This window comes from Canis aureus, chromosome 10 (assembly GCF_053574225.1).
Source record: "Canis aureus isolate CA01 chromosome 10, VMU_Caureus_v.1.0, whole genome shotgun sequence".
Classification (NCBI taxonomy): domain Eukaryota; kingdom Metazoa; phylum Chordata; class Mammalia; order Carnivora; family Canidae; genus Canis; species Canis aureus.
Genome location: NC_135620.1, coordinates 37,705,622 through 37,721,608, shown reverse-complemented (window position 1 = coordinate 37,721,608; position 15,987 = coordinate 37,705,622). Strand labels below are relative to the sequence as shown.

Genomic DNA, 15,987 nt, shown 5'->3' with positions numbered 1-15,987 from the left:
AATTTTGCCACCTCACACTTTTTGACATTTTAAACAGTTTGTTTTTCACTCACTGTTTTGTCACAGAGACCCATCTCCTCCTGAGGCAAATCCAGAGACGCACACTGCCAGGAGGACGATCGCTGGAGGCAGACAAGTTCATTCTTCTGTTTTTGAACTTGACTTTAGAGACAATAATCGGGAGAGAAAGGTTTCAGGTTTCTAAATTTACAAACTATTTGAGTTTTATAGAGCCAGCAGACATATGGAAATGTGTGTGCATGTTTTGGGTTTCACAGTGATGGGGGTTGGGGGGGCAGGGCCATGTGCCCTTTGACTCCTACACAATGAGCAGTTATCCTGCCCCACAGCCAAACAGTGGCCCCATCCTGGCATTTCCTCCCTCGGCTTCCATCGTGAATAGACAAGGGCCTGAGAAAGGTATGGTTATCAGGAGTTCAAAAACCCCAGGAATGAGGGTCATCTGGGTGGCTCAATGGTTGAGCCTCTGCCTTCGGCTCAGGTCATGATCCTGGGGTCCTGGGATCGAGTTCCACATTGGGCTCCCCGCAGGGAGCCTGCTTCTCCCTATGCCTGTGTCTCTGACTCTGTGTCTCTCATGAATAAATAAATAAAAACAAAACAAAACAAAACAAAAAAACAAATGAGGATTTGGGTGATGCCATCAGGGGGTCACTGAGACCAGTGGAGGGGATAGCTGAGGGTAAGAAGAATCTTAAATAGACAGCGAAGTGGGGAGAGAATCAGTCTCACTGCCAGCCTGAGACCAAATGTGGCAACAGGGGCTGTTGTTTGCCACTCTAACCTCCCAAATTTCTCCCCTGAAAGTGAGGCCCATCAGCACCTTGGAAGAGCTACTATCTGAACCTACATGGGGAGGTGGACTGGACTCCAGTGGCCAAGGCAGAGGCCCAAGCTGACCTCCCCTCAGGAAAGACCTTACTGTTCTGCTGCCAGAAGTGCCTGAGTGAGAGCCTCCAGCTGCTCGCCTTGGGGATCCACAGCCGTGCAGGAGCTGAGGCCACTCTCCTCTGGGCAGTCTGCTGGGCAGAGTTGGGGTGCTAGTGGTGGTGACCTCTGCCCACAAGATCTCTTCAAACAGGCATCTAGAGCACCATATAAGGCGGCCTTCGTCTGATCCACATTGTGATTTGAGTCTCCTCCTGTCTAATGCTTCTTCCCTTCCCTTCTGTGCCTCTTACAGGTGACAGATCACAGACAAGGCTTTTCCTCCCCCGTCCTGCTCCCTCTCCCTGACACCCCCTTATCATTATTCTTCAATAAATGTCTTGTATCCCTAACTCAAATGCTGAGGGTCAGCATCCTGAAGGATCCAAATGACAGAGATGATTAAAGAATGGGAGATCCAGAACACCAGTGGACAACCCCCTCACCCTGTACCAATTCAGGATTAAGCCTGGTTGGTCATTCTTTCTCAAAGCATTATGCATTGGGTATTAGGTTCCATTTTCATTATCTGGTTTGAGCCGTTACTCCAATTTGCCTTCATATTTATTTAATTATGTAGTGTTTCAACTTATAAAAATAATGCGAGGTAGAATTCAAGCAGTAGAGAATTAAAATTATACTTCTATATTCCAATCCTAATCCCCAGAATTAACCATTAATTTGTGTGTCCTTCCAAACTGACATATGTTCCTATATACTAATGGGATTATAGGAAACATTGTGACCCATCCTGCTGTGTATTTTAAAATTAAAACTATTATTTTGGACTTATGATCATTTTTCAATATCAATATACGTAAATCTATTTCATTCTTTTTTAACAGCTGTTATAATAATTTAGTAACTCATGTCATTGAATAACTTTATTTCCAAGATTTGCCTTTTATAAATATGGCTGCTGTGAATCTCCTTGTATTTATTTTTCTGGAAAGTGATGCTCCCATGTTCTCGCCCATTTTTTATTGGAGTGTTTACTTTTTTCATATTGATTTTTAAGAGTTCTTTAAATGTTAAAGATACTGGCTCATTTTCTGATGCACGTTGTAAACATTTTTCTCTAGCTTTTTATCTTCTGACATTGCTTGACATATGTTTTTCTTTATAAGATTTAAAATTTGTACATGGTCAAATTTATGAGCATTTTCTGTTACGAATTTTAGGTTTGGAGCCTTGCATTGAAAGGCCTTCTCTATAGTAATAGCATGAAAACAAATCATCTATGTATATTTCTAGTATATTTGTAGTTTTCAAGTATTTAAATCTTTTCTTTTCTGGAGTTTATTCTGGCATAAGCGTTCTAGTTTTATTTTTTTCCAAATGACTGTCAGTGATTCTGATGTCATGTACAGAACAAACCATCTATCCTCCACTGATTTGAAATACCACCCTTGCCACATTCTAAATACCCGTAGTACTTCTTTATTAATAAGATTCTTGGTTCCTTTAGGATCCTTACAGAACCTTTGTTAATCGACCATATGGGAAAAAATGAATGAAATAAATAACAGAATTGAAACAATCACCTACATGTACATCAACAGGAAAGTTGTCCAAGGTCCTCATGGGTTTTACAGAGTGCTGGGTCAAAGGTTGAATAAGATGGTCCACACCTTCAGTGGATGCCAGGCAAGCAAGCAAGGGGGCATGGATCGGGGCAATGCAGATTCTTGCTGCCCTCTTACTGTGAAATCCTTCCCATTAAAGTTCCTGGATTTTATGAAAGCGTGGTGGTTTTTAATGAGTGCATAACTCCAGGAAAGCTTTGCACTTCAAAGCCTGTTGCTATTACAGCCGCTGCATTAGTAAAGTAAGTAGGGGGATCAGTTGCACACGAAAACTTTGAGTGTCTTATGGCATTCCTCTGCAGCAAGACAGCCTTTCTGAAGGTGATTGCAGACGGACATGGCCCTGCATCTTTGAAGTATACTCAATGCGGAATCAATTCAGGAACTCACAGATACTAGTTATCAGCTTGTGTTTATTCACATCCCAGAGAAGGGTTTAATTAATGTAATACATATTGGTCAATGCTTTGCTTTTAAACTTTACCTTTGGCCCATCAGCAGATCAATATGTATTTTAATCTTCTTCTGTTTTAGAACTGGTTTTAAGACTCACAGCAGAGGCCCAGATTTCACAATCATTAATTGCTATTATCAGCCCCTTTCATTTCCTAAACATCAGCAGTTTCTTAAAATTCTGCTTTCATTCCTCTACTAAGTTATCCCTCCTTGCTCCTCACTTGGTTCTGTAGTGTCTTTCAACCAAGTACAGAGTTTACAACTAGCCAATACTGGGAAGAAAAGAATGCCCTGAAATTCTCCATTGATTAGCTGATGTATCTGACCTCATCTACAGCTGCACACAAAACTCAAGAACTAGTCCAGCCACTTCTCAATGGATGCTGCCAAGTACTCTTCCAAGACTCCCAATGGGTTTGCCAAAGGGTAAGGGACTCATATTCTTTTTCTCTCTCTTTTTGTAAGCATCATCTTTGGATGGTCAGTTATTCCACATATCACAGTATACCTTCTTATTCCTAAATTGCCAGTATTTTCTAGTATATCAAAGTTGGGGGGTCAGGAGAGTCTGACATTCCCTCATTGCATAATTGGGGCAAATCACTTAATCTCTGTGGGTCTAAATATCCTCATCTGTGAAAGGGAGTCGCAAAAGAGCAGTGTTGGAAATTATGAGATAAATATGAGTAATGTATTTTGCACAGAGCCTGGCTATGAAGATACACCCCAATAGAGGACTGTCCCTATTAACAGTGTTCGTATCACTGATGTCCTGTAGACTAAATAAAGGGTACTGATTGAATGGAAGGAAGCAATCTGACTACACAGTCAGATGGCTTCCCTGCAAATGCATCTCTTGCTCAATTTAGGAAGGAAAGGAATTTGTATGATTCATCAAGACAACAACCACCAGTTTTTTCACTTGGTGTATTGCATTATTTCAAGCAAGACTATGTACATTCGCTATATTATAAAGCCTCCCTTCTTGTGCTGTCTTCAAACAATCTTTTGCATTTTTATAGTTTATTTTCTTCTAATCAAACATAAAAGTATAGATGCGCATGGTAGAAATTTAGAAATGTAGAAAAGTATAATGAAATACAAATTATAAAGAAAATTTAAAAATACTCATAATTCCACTGCTGGTAGTATTTTGGTGTGTTTTCTCTCAAATATGTACCAGTGTAGATATTTACATTATACACACATGGAGAGACAAAACAAGTCATTTCACATAGAGAAAAATAGGCTTGGTTCTGAAATGCAAATTCATTTGTTCAACAGTCCATAGTGGCTTTAAACTTAGCTCGACATTTGTTGTTGTTGGGTAAAATCAACCTCCTCAGTTCACATCTCTAAAAATCTGTGAGTAGAAAGTCAAGAAAAAGAGTAGCTTCCATATATAGTTCATGTCTTATTTTTTTTATAAACACCAAATCATGAGGACTTTGCAATGTCAGGAAGCACTCTATGAAGCCATGATTCTTAATGTGGACCATTATAGACCACTTATGAGTATAAAATTTATTTGGCAATCCTTTATTTTGTTTTTACAAATAACCTTGTGATGCATATCAGAGAAATCTTAGTATGCATATGGTTATTTCCTTAGGACAGATTCCTAGAAGTTGTATCAAAGGTAATGAACTTAAAGATTTTTAAAAAAGATTTTACTAATTTATTCATGAGAGAGAGAGAGAGAGAGAGAGGCAGAGACACAGGCAGAGGGAGAAGCAGGCTCCATGCAGGGAGCCTGACGTGGGACTTGATCCTGGGTCTCCAGGATCACACCCTGGGCTGAAGGCAGCACTAAACCACTGAGCCACCCACCCACCCAATCTTTGGGCTGCCCAAAGATTATTTTATATATAAGGTCAAATGCTTTCCAGAATTATTGTGCTTATTTACATACCACCCACAGTGGCACTATTACTGGCACAGAGTTATCATCATTTTAAAAATCCTCTCAGGCAGCCCTGGTGGACCAGCGGTTTAGCACTGCATTTAGCCCAGGGTGTGATCCTGGAGGCCCAGGATCGAGTCCCACGTCAGGCTCCTTGCATAGAGCCTGTTTCTCCCTCTGCCTGTGTCTCTGCCTCTTTCTCTCTCTCTGTGTCTGTCATGAATAAATAAATAAAATCTTTTTTTAAAAAATCCTCTTAATTAGATAGGCATGAAGCTGTATTTCATTCCATCCATTGTGGCACGCTTCCTGAGCCCTGGATGTCTGCACTTTCTTTGACCATAATAGGTGTTAGGACTTCAAATTACCTGTGGTGACTCACATTTGTTCCGGGGCCTGTGGCACTGGCATTATCTTTCTTGTCTTGTTGCCCACCTGGACTCTACTATTTCAAAGCCACACTGCCAAGTTTTGCTTGATGTAAGACTACACTGCAGTCTCTTCTGACACCAAGGATTACAGACTCCCCTGGCTTCTACCCCACAATGGATTAGAAACTTCAATGCTTCTGGATGGAAAGATGGTTTTGGAGAAGAGTTTCTGATTTCCCTACTTCAAATTTCTTCCTTATCTTGCAGTTGAGATAGAGTTGGCACAGTGGTGCTTAGTTTCCAAAGGCCAACACATACACGCATGCACGCACACACACAGATTTTAGTTCTTATTCACCTTTGGGTTTATAAACATAAGTAAAATGATTATTATAGACAGTTCTCATCTCAGGCAATCACATCCATCTCAATGAGCGGATTATTATGACTCCTTACACAATTATCTGGCTCAAAGAGATTTCCCAAACACTATTTATCCAGGAACAATTGCCTGTGGGACTTTGGGAGAAGTGAGGATCCCCTAAAAAGGTGCTAAGTACCTACTAAGCTGCTTTCCTAGCTATTCTTTACATACTCCAGAGATTCACACACACACACACACACACACACACACACACCCCAAAACTTATCACAAAACCCATGATACAAACTGCATAAAATATAGGAAATATTACATTATTACCTGGTCTCAAAACATTTGGAAAAGAGTCTGGGAAATAAGCTAAAAAATAGTAATAATGTCATATTTTAAAAAGAAAAGCCAGATATTCCTATGAAATTAAGCATAGAAGAAGAAAGAGAAAGGAGGAGGACTCTCGTTGACTTGACAAGCATTGTGTCCTGAGCACAAGAAGGGACAGACAACTAGGGGAAAGAGAGTAGCCATCAACACACAACCTTAAAAAGTGTCGATTATTTCATGGAAAAGAGGAGGAGGGGTCAGAACAGAAAATATCTCTATCAAAGAAGTAGGAGGCTAACCAGGACGGCATACTTATGTGGAAGCTACAATCTGAGCTTCAAGAAGCAGGAACTAGTCCACAGTTCAGTGCTGCACCAGAAATCAAGGATTAAAACTGACATGATTAGGTGGCTTTATGAGTCAGAGGTGACTTCAAGGAAGAACAGAAGTCACTGCTTTTTGAGAGACTTTTCTGGAGATGCCCTCACCCCCACCAGCACTTTCTTAGAGAATCCACCACATCTCCACAGGCTCTCCCTGGCACCTCCGCCGAGCTGGTGGCGGCCCACACAGAGGCCCTGCTCTCTGCGCACACAGATGACCTTAGGGAGGTGGGCCACAAAGACTCAAGGGCTCCAGGCTAAGCTCTTTTGGGGGTCTTAAACTGGAAAATTATGTGAACCAGAGCTATGGTGGCCATACCTGAGCCATTAGGAAATGGAGCTGGGAGAGCCAGTCAGCAGGGAGGGAGAAGCAGCAGTGGTGAGGGAACAGGGAGCTCAGACACAGATGAGAAAGAGGCCACGTCCTAACAAGGACTCTCTGCTTCCTTTGCAGGCCAGGTGGCACTCCTTGCCCTGGGGTTCCATGAATTATTCTGCTTTCCTTCCAATAATTTTCAGGGAGATTCAATGCCTCGTAATCAAATTACCCCTCATTGGAGACAGTGACTACTCTGTGCCATTTAGCTGTGTGCAAATATTCCCTCACAGAATGTTCACAAGAGCTTGGGAACAAAAAAAAAAAAAAAAAAAGGTGTCATTATCTCCCTTCTCCCTGAGAGGAATCTGAAGTACACGAGGTTAAATAACATGCCTAAAGTCACACAGCTGCTGAGTGAATCTGGTTCTAAATTCTTACACCATCACTCCGGGCCATAAACACAATCCAAGCTCAATTACTGCTGATTGATAAGAAGTCCTGAGAAGTGCACAAAGTCTATGTTTGTGCTATGATCTCTTCCTTTACATTAAGTTCTAAACAGACTCCCTTAATTTGCATTCTTCATACTGATGTATGCTCCATAAGAGAGGAAGTGTGCGGAGAAAGCCAGAAGCTTCGCCGAAGTCTGCATTCTCCGAGTTCGTGAAATAAACTACAACTACAATATGAACTTTATCAGAAGTTCTTAGAGACTCCAACAGAAGTACAAACCTTTTCAGTTATTAAAAGAATCGAAAGCTTTTTATTGTGCATGAAAAAGACAAACTCCTCCCTTTCACATTATTCTACTTTATAGTACAATTCCTTTGGCTGGGAGGAGAACTTCAGACACTTTTTCAAATAACCCCAACCATTTAATCTGTACCTTTAGGAAGTCATGCTGAGAGTATATGGAAAAGAGACAGACGGAGCCAGAAAAGAGGGGTGGGGGAGGGGGGAGAGAAGGGAGAAGAAAAGGTATGGCATTGTTTCTGAAGTAGTAAGAATCTCCCAGTTTTTCTGGCCTACTTTAAAATGAGCTGGGTATTTCTATCCACAAAGAGCACCTAACATTGTTTAGGTAACTACTACTTCAAAATCTTTTGCTTATCTACTGTAGGCAAATCTTTCCACCTATTTGTCATCCTCTTACACATAAATCAGGACTGCTTACATTAACTAGACACTCACTTTGGAAGTTAGGATGCTGTCTTAGTCAGCTCAGGCTGCTGTAACAAAATACCGTGGTCGGGATGGCTTCACCAACATTTTTTTTTTCTCCCAGCTCTGGAGGCGGAGGCTGACCAAGATGAACGAGCCAGCCAATTCAGCTCTCATGAGAGGCTGTCTTCCCAGCTTGCAGACAACCACCTTCTTGCAGTGTCCTTACACAGGGGAGAGACTCTCACTCTTTTTATTCTTGTAAAGCCACTAATCTCATTGTGAAGGCCCTACCTTCAAGACTTCATCTAACCTTAATTACCTCCTAATAGCCCACCATCACACTGGGGGCTAGGGCTTTAACACAGGCATTCTGAAGAAACACAATTCAGTCTGTAGCAGATGCTTCGAACTTGTTTAAAAAAAATACAACCCTGTGAGCAACACCCTAAAATATACATCATGCTATTATAACAGGAAACAAATGTCTACACAAGTAGGATGACAAGCCCCAGACAAATGCCAAGGACCTTCTACAATTTGGGAAGGCTGGAGAAAAGATCTTTGAAGATGGTTTTAAGCCATGAGAAACAGCTTTTAAGAAAATAGTTTTAGTAGGTTTACATTGAGAGAGAATCCAGATTGGAATACATGAGCACGGGGGGCACAGAGGCCCTACATGTAGGCTACTGTCTCAGGAATGGAATCCAGATGCTGAGGGTGCTGTGGGGGGAGCACAGCATAAGCTGCCACATCCCTTCTCTGGGCCATGAGCAAGGAAGATCACTAAGACGAGGGGAAGCTCAAGAACTTTGACTTGAGTCCAGGTTAAGAATCAGTTCTGGCTGGGTGACGGGCACTGAGGGGGGCACTTGATGGGATGATCACTGGGTGTTATTCTATATGTTGGCAAATTGAACACCAATAAAAAATAAATTTAAAAAAAAGAATCAGCTCTGGAGCCTTTGAAATCTTGAAAATAGTGTGTATTTTTAGAAATTTAGTTGCTTGAATCTACTTTGAGAGGCTGATTATTCTTGTTGTGGAAAAACTACTTCAATAGACTCCGATTCTATGAAGGTAAAGCCAAGATACTAATTTGAAATTTAGAATTTCCAGAAAACATCAACTGCTTTGTGTAATTATATCTAAAATTTGATTTATTATGTGTCAGTAGACTTTGGCTAAGAAGTAGGTTGGAAGGAAAGCTGACATATTTTCTCTATTCTTTCAAGGACTCACTTCATGTATGGGTAGAATACTTGGAGTCTGAGTAAAGGAAACACCATAGAGCACACCCATTGTGGAGAGGTAAGTTGGCCTCTAAAACATGGCAGCAGACCAAGGAGAGGGACTTTGTGGAAGGGATTTTCCTAAGAACATTGGGAGTCTTTATGTCTATTTTTAGTTTTAAATTTTTTCTTTTCTTTGATAAAACTCCCTTAAGTTATTCTCAAGTCTTCATCAAAGTTTTGCTAAACACACAGCCTGGTCTTAGCAAAAAGAACAAATTAATAATTCAAAAATTAATAGTAATATTTAGAGTAATTAAAATAGTAAATTTTATGTTTTGTATATTTTACCAAAACTTAAAAAGATTTTTTAAAATAGCTTTTTAAACTTCCCATTAAAAAAGTCCCAGGTCCAGATAGCTTCACTGGTAAATTCTATTAAATGTATAAAGAAAAACTAACGTCTATCTTTTCCAAACTCTTCCGAAAAATAGAATAGGATGAAGAGTTTCTCAATTCATTCTATAAGCCCAGTATTACCCTAATATCAGCCAAACACATCATAAGAAAATAAAACCTCAGACCAATATATCTTGTAATTATAAACAGAGATACAGAATTTCAACAAATTCTAGTAAATGGAATCCAGTGACACACAAAAAAAGAATTATACAACACTGTAACCAAGTGAGGGTTATTCTTTGGAATGCAAGGTTGGTTTAATATGTGAGAATTAACCAATGGAATGCATCATATTAAAGAATAAAGGACAAAAGCACATGATCATCTCAATAGACGTATAAAGATCATTTGACAAAAAAGGCGCCTAAGATTCAGATGGAATTGCAAGAGACCCAAAATAGAGCATATATATATATATATATGAGGACTAGCACTTTGCAAGCACAAAATTAATTCCAAAGCTACAGTACACAAGACAGTGCAGTCCTGGCTAAGAAGAGATATACATGATGAATGTAAGAGAACTGAGTCTAGAAATAAGCCCTTTTAGTTACAGTTAAATGATTTTTTTTTAAGTGCCAAGACAACTCAATGAAGAAAGCATAGTCTTTTAAAAAAAAAAATGGGACAACTGAATAACCACATGAAAAAAGAATGAATTTGGACCCCAACCTCACACTATATACAGAAATTAACTCAAAATGGATCATTGACCTAAATATAAGAAGTAAAACTATAAAACTCTTAGAAGAAAATAGAGTAAATCTTTGTGAACTTGGGTTAGGCAATGGCTTCTTAGAGATGACACAAAAAGCATAAATGACAAAAGAAAAAAAATCAGTAAAATTAGACTTAACCAAAACTAAAAATTTTTGTAACTTTAAAGGACACTATTAAGTGAAAAGACAACATATAGAATGGAATAAAATATTTATATATATATATATATATTTATGTGTATATATATACACACACACACATATATTTATATATATATACACACATATTTATATATATTTGCTTATATACATATATATGAATATATGTATATATAAATATATATATCAAGAATTCTTACAACTCAAAATCTTTTTTTTAAAGATTTATTTATTTATTTATTTATTCATGATAGACACAGAGAGAGAGAGAGGCAGAGACATAGGCAGAGGGAGAAGCAGGCTCCATGCCGGGAGCCTGACGTGGGACTTGATCCCGGGACTCCAGGATCACGCCCTGGGCCAAAGGCAGGCGCCAAACCGCTGAGCCACCCAGGGATCCCCACAACTCAAAAATTTTAAAAAATGAATAAATCAAATAAAAACAGGCAAAACACTTGAATAGTCATTTCTCCAAAGAAGATATACAAATGGCCAATGAGGACATGCAAAGATACAACACCATTAGTCATTAGCAAAGGCAAATCTAAACCATGATGAGATATCACATCACACTCTCTAGGATGGCTATTATAAAAAAGATGGACAACACAGGATGCCTGGGTGGCTCAGTCAGTTGGGCATCTGACTCTTGATTTCGGCCCAGGTCATGATCTCAGGATTACAAGATCAAGCCCCATACTGAGCTCCCCACTGAGTGGAGAGTCTGCTTCAGATTCTCTCCATCTCCCTCTGCTCTTCCCTTACCTACCTCCCTTTCTCTCTTGAATAAATAAGTGAATCTGAAAAAAAAGAAAAGGACAACAAGTGCTGACAAGGATGTGGAGAGATTAGAAACCTTATTCATTGTCAGTGGGAAGGTAAAATGGTACAGTTACTTTGGAAGACAGTCTGAAAATTCCTCCAAAACTTAAGGTTGGAGTTACCATATGACCCAACAATTCCACTCATAGAGGTATATGCAACAGAAATAAAAACATGTCCACACAAAAACTTGCACAGAAATGTTCATAGCAGTATTCTTCATAATAACCCAAAAGTAGAAACAAACCAAATGTCACTCAATGGAAGAAAAAGAAAATGTGGTATATCCATACAATGGAATACTATTCCACCTAAAAAGGTATGAAGGGCTAAAATATGCTACAGTATGAATAAAACTTGAAACCATAAATCTAAATAAAAAGAAGCCAGGTTAAAAAAGGCAACACACATGATTATATTTATATGACATGTCCAGAACAGGCAAATTTAGAGAGACAAAAAGTTGATTATGGTTGCCAGAGGCTGGGAGGAATCGCTCAACGGGTGTGGAGTTTTTCTTTGGAGTAACAAGAATTTGTTCTGGAATTAGAAAGTGGTGAGGGTTGCACATCCTCGGAATACACTAAAAACTATGGAATGAACCGCATGATATGTGAATTATATTTCAGTAAAGCTGTAATTTTAAAAATATATGCAGGCAGGCACTCTAATCTAAGTATTTGAATTCTTATTTGAATTGTTATGAAGTAAGTAAATGTATTCAATGGGTGATTACCAATTGAGAAAATTATTTAATGAGAAAGTGACACAAGGTTTCCAGTCTCGTTAATGTGACATTCAGGAAAACTGTGCTGGATTTCCTCAGGAGTCTCTCTTTATGGGGAACAGCGATTCTGTCTCCCTATGGATTAGAAAGAAGCTGTGCAGATTACGAAGTGACTCTGAAGCTTATACTGGCATCCCCGTGTGCCAGGATTTTCATGTACAGCCACACAGGTTGTGCACTGGTCGTGGAGACTGTGGTGTAGATAGTGCCCTCTGGAGCTGTGCTGGCTGCCCTCCCTGCAATGTCTGCGTCTTTCAAGGCATCCTGGGCTCAGGCACACTTCAGTAAGAACATCACTACCATTAATTACTGAAAACACAAGTGTAATGCTGTGAATGTGAACGCTGCTTCATGGGAATCTCTCTCTCTCTCTAGTCTTCACAGCACATATTTAAAATATTTCTTCCCAACCCAGAGGAAAACTTAAGTGTATTCACAGATGGTGTTTCTGCGACCATAAAAGCACTTGCTGTGGGTTCAACGGGCAGCTGTACATCAAGGTCGCTAGAATGAACTGTTGCCTTTAAACCCCGGGTCCTAAATGATTTGCAGGGAGTGTACAAGTTCAAGAGCTTTCCATGCAGTTTTACTGTGGAAGCCTCTTACTTTCAGGCCATAAGTGAGCTTAGAAAAGGCAAATAATAAATATATTTTGCTTATTGTTGAAAGAACAAAGGCAAAAACCAGATGTTCTATTATACCTACTGTATTTATTTCTTACATGGTGCTTTTTACTAGGCATCCAATATGATTCCATCCATTCTGGATTGCATTTAAGATTTTTCCCTTAGAGAGATACCCTAAAACATAGCAGGGATCCAGGAAAGGTGGCTCCCCTTATATTCTTGTCATTAGTGAATATTTATGAATATCTGATAGCTCTTAACCTGTCAGCTGAGTCTTCTTCAGATCTAAATAAGACTTTTTATTTTACATAGTTTCCTATAGCAGCACAACATTTCTGGAGCCGCTTCACTGGGAGGATTCTGTCAACAATCAGCATTCCACTGGCATTAACATGCAATAAAAGACAATGAAGCATGACTCAATTAAACCACACACACACACACACACAAAAGTCTTCAGATAACATTAACCCAGTAGTCTTCAAAATCTATGTGGAGCTTCTGCTGCATGGCTAGCCTTAAGGTCAGTGCTTTGAAAACACATGCCTAAGCCTCTAACAACCCTGCATGCAAGATGATTTAGAATAAAGATCAAAACTCTGTTTTGTCTCCTTCCCATAGTGTATCCAAGTATTTTACAGCTTATAAAATGCAGTATCAATTAGGTCTCCCTGCTGCAAAAAGATTAAGAACAAATTTCCCTTCAAGATGTCAATGCAAATTTAATTTATACAGAAGATACAGTTTGGGAGCCCTTTAGAGTGAGATCTATTTTAAACAAACAAACAAACAAACAGACCAAAAGATTATGTGGGGAGTGGTTCAGAGAAAATATGTAAGCACCTGCTGTATGAACTCACAGGACATCTGATATTGGGGTATGCCAATCAACACATTTCCACAACCACAGAAGAGTCTTAGAATAAAGTTGCCACGGTTTGAGAGAAAATAAGGAGCTCTTCTACCAATATGTTTATACACACATTTCTGTCTCACATAACCAGGAGGGTTAGGTACGTTCCTTACAGAACTAGAGGCATTTTTGTTGGTTTGTTTTGGGTTTTTTTTTTTTTTTTTTTTTTGCTGTACTTGAATATTTAATGCTCTGGGCATTAATCATCAATATTTTAGGTTTCATTATTGAATACTTAAATCATTCTAGTGAAAACTGCTCTCATTGAACTAAATCATTCGAACAAAAACTATATGGTTTCACCAAAGTAAAGATAAAATAGATTCAAATAGTGTACAAAAAAAATTTCAAGGATTTTATTGTTTGGGGAAATTATTAAAATTATTTTGCTTCAGTTGTAGCAAAAAGTCATAGATAAATGACCAGGGACATGTGGTGAGCTCATGGGTAAACAGTAAAGGAAAATACTCTGGCATGTTTAAGATATAATTTATAAATTCCAAGTCATTATTTGAAGCTATGATTAATATAACTTCTTTCAAGCTGAATTTCTTTTGTAAGAAAGCTATAAAAATATGCCAACAACAGTGGGAATCAAATAAAAACAATTATTTAAAGTAAACCTTTAAGATAAATTTATACATTAAAAGATACCTTTCTAATACCACAGAAATTAAAATACCTGTTGAAATCATAGGTTCATTTAAAACTATCAAAAATGGGGGTGCCTGGGTGGCACAGTCTATTGAGCATCCAACTCTTGGTTTTAGCTCAGGTCATGATCTCAGTCATAGGATTGAACCCTGTGTGGAGGTCCTCATCCAGCAAGGGGTCTGCTTGGGATTCTCCTCTCCCTCTGCTCCTCCCACTTGTGCTTGCACACACTCTCTCTCTCTCTCTCAAAAAAAAAGAAATCTTTAAAAAAGTTTTTAAAATTATCATTATCAACAATGATAGCAATTGAGTGATTAAATGCCCAAACATAGAAAAAATTACTGCTTATAATATTCAGAAGCCAGGAATATAAAATGAGAACCTAAAAATTTTTTGGAAATTCAAGTTATGAAGGCAATTGATAAGGATAATTTAAAATAAGGAACAATTTTTTTGTCTGGAAATGTAAAAACATTAATTCTTTAAAAGACACTAAAAGTTTACTAGGTGTATTAGTTTCGTATGGCTGCTGTGACAAATTACTCCAAAGCGTGGTTTAACAAAAGTAAATGTATTCTCTCACTGTTCTGGAGCCTCAGAGGGAAGAATCTGTCTCCTGGCGCTTTGTAGCTTCTAGGTGCCCCTGTAGTCCTGGGCACGTGGCCCCTTCCTCCACCTTCAAAGCTAAACAGAGCCTTCTGCTTTCTGTAGTCAGATCACCTCTTGCCTCCCTCTCTCATTAGGACACCTGTGATTGCATTAGGGCCCACCCAGATTATCCAGGATAATCTCCCCATCTCAAGATTCTTCATCATATCTAAAAAGTCCCTTTTGCCATGTAAGGTAACCGTCACAAGTTCTGGGAATTAGGACATAGATGTCTTTGGGGTCATTGTACCTTAACAAGTCTACCATAACAGTCCAAAAACTATATTTTAGAATTTTCACCTCTATCCTAGAAGTTGTACAAGTTATTACTTTCTTGATCAGCTTTACTTAGCCTGTGTCATTATTTTCCATAGGACCATCAATGGCCAGTTGATCATCAATATCTTCCAACTGAAAGTCTCAGAGGATCTCTGAGGTCTCTCAGCCGAACTAGTGACACTAGGCAATGTAATGAAGGGTATTGCTTTGAAGGATAGATCCAAACTTCACCATTCTTCTCATTATTAGTCATATGGATGGATGTGTTTTGTTTTGTTTTGTCTAATCAATGGATAAGTGATCTAGATTTCAAAACAAAACACATTTTTCAAAATTACTCCTAACTGGGCAGGATAATATTTAGAAATTTTTTCCTCTTTAAAAAGTGCGAATTTTTTTGAGTAGGCCTGGCATAGTGGAAATAACATGGGCTTTGGAATTAGAGCTCTGGGCTTACTACTTATTGGGTTACTTTCCACCTTTTATAGTAGAAAACTTATTTATTAAAAGTGCACAGTAAAATAGGATTGATTTACCATTGTTCAGATGATCTATACAAGAAATTCAGAAGTAACTGGTAAATAAAGTAGCATGAAAATAGTAATTATCTCATTAAGCATATATTATAAATGTGAAATGGTGTTGCTAAGTCTAATAAATGCTAGAAATTGGTAAATGAATGTTACCATTCTACTATTTAAATTATCACTGAACTGGCGATTCCCACAATTTCCCACACCTCAGCCTTTGTGTTATGTCATTCCAAAATGCTTATATTAAAAATTCAGGCAAAGCTTCAGTAAGTTAGTATGACTTAGATATCAGAACAATAACTAAGAATCCCTTTGATAGTGAT

At 38.6% G+C, this 15,987-nt stretch overlaps 2 protein-coding genes across 8 annotated transcripts in view; one reads left to right on the top strand and one right to left on the bottom strand.

Moving 5' to 3' along the window:
• The window catches only part of LOC144322234 (uncharacterized), a 41,606-nt gene extending 32,463 nt beyond the window's left edge, over positions 1 to 9,143 (top strand). For 3 of the 4 annotated variants that reach the window (XR_013387820.1, XR_013387821.1, XR_013387819.1), the window contains one exon: positions 67 to 2,690. The gene's annotated coding sequence lies outside the window, so the exon portion shown is untranslated. Of the gene's footprint in view, positions 1 to 66; positions 2,691 to 3,327; positions 3,417 to 9,065 lie in introns of those variants that run through there. The other variant, XR_013387818.1, reaches the window with a different exon arrangement.
• CCDC171 (coiled-coil domain containing 171) overlaps positions 1 to 15,987 on the bottom strand; it is a 403,894-nt gene that overhangs the window by 81,796 nt on the left and 306,111 nt on the right. Inside the window, exon 26 of one of the 4 annotated variants that reach the window (XM_077912040.1) lies at positions 74 to 162. The exons of the other annotated variants lie outside the window; for them this stretch is intronic. Within the exon in view, the coding sequence (XP_077768166.1) occupies positions 139 to 162 (24 nt within the window). The 3' untranslated portion in view covers positions 74 to 138. Of the gene's footprint in view, positions 1 to 73; positions 163 to 15,987 lie in introns of those variants that run through there. 4 annotated transcript variants of the gene reach the window in all.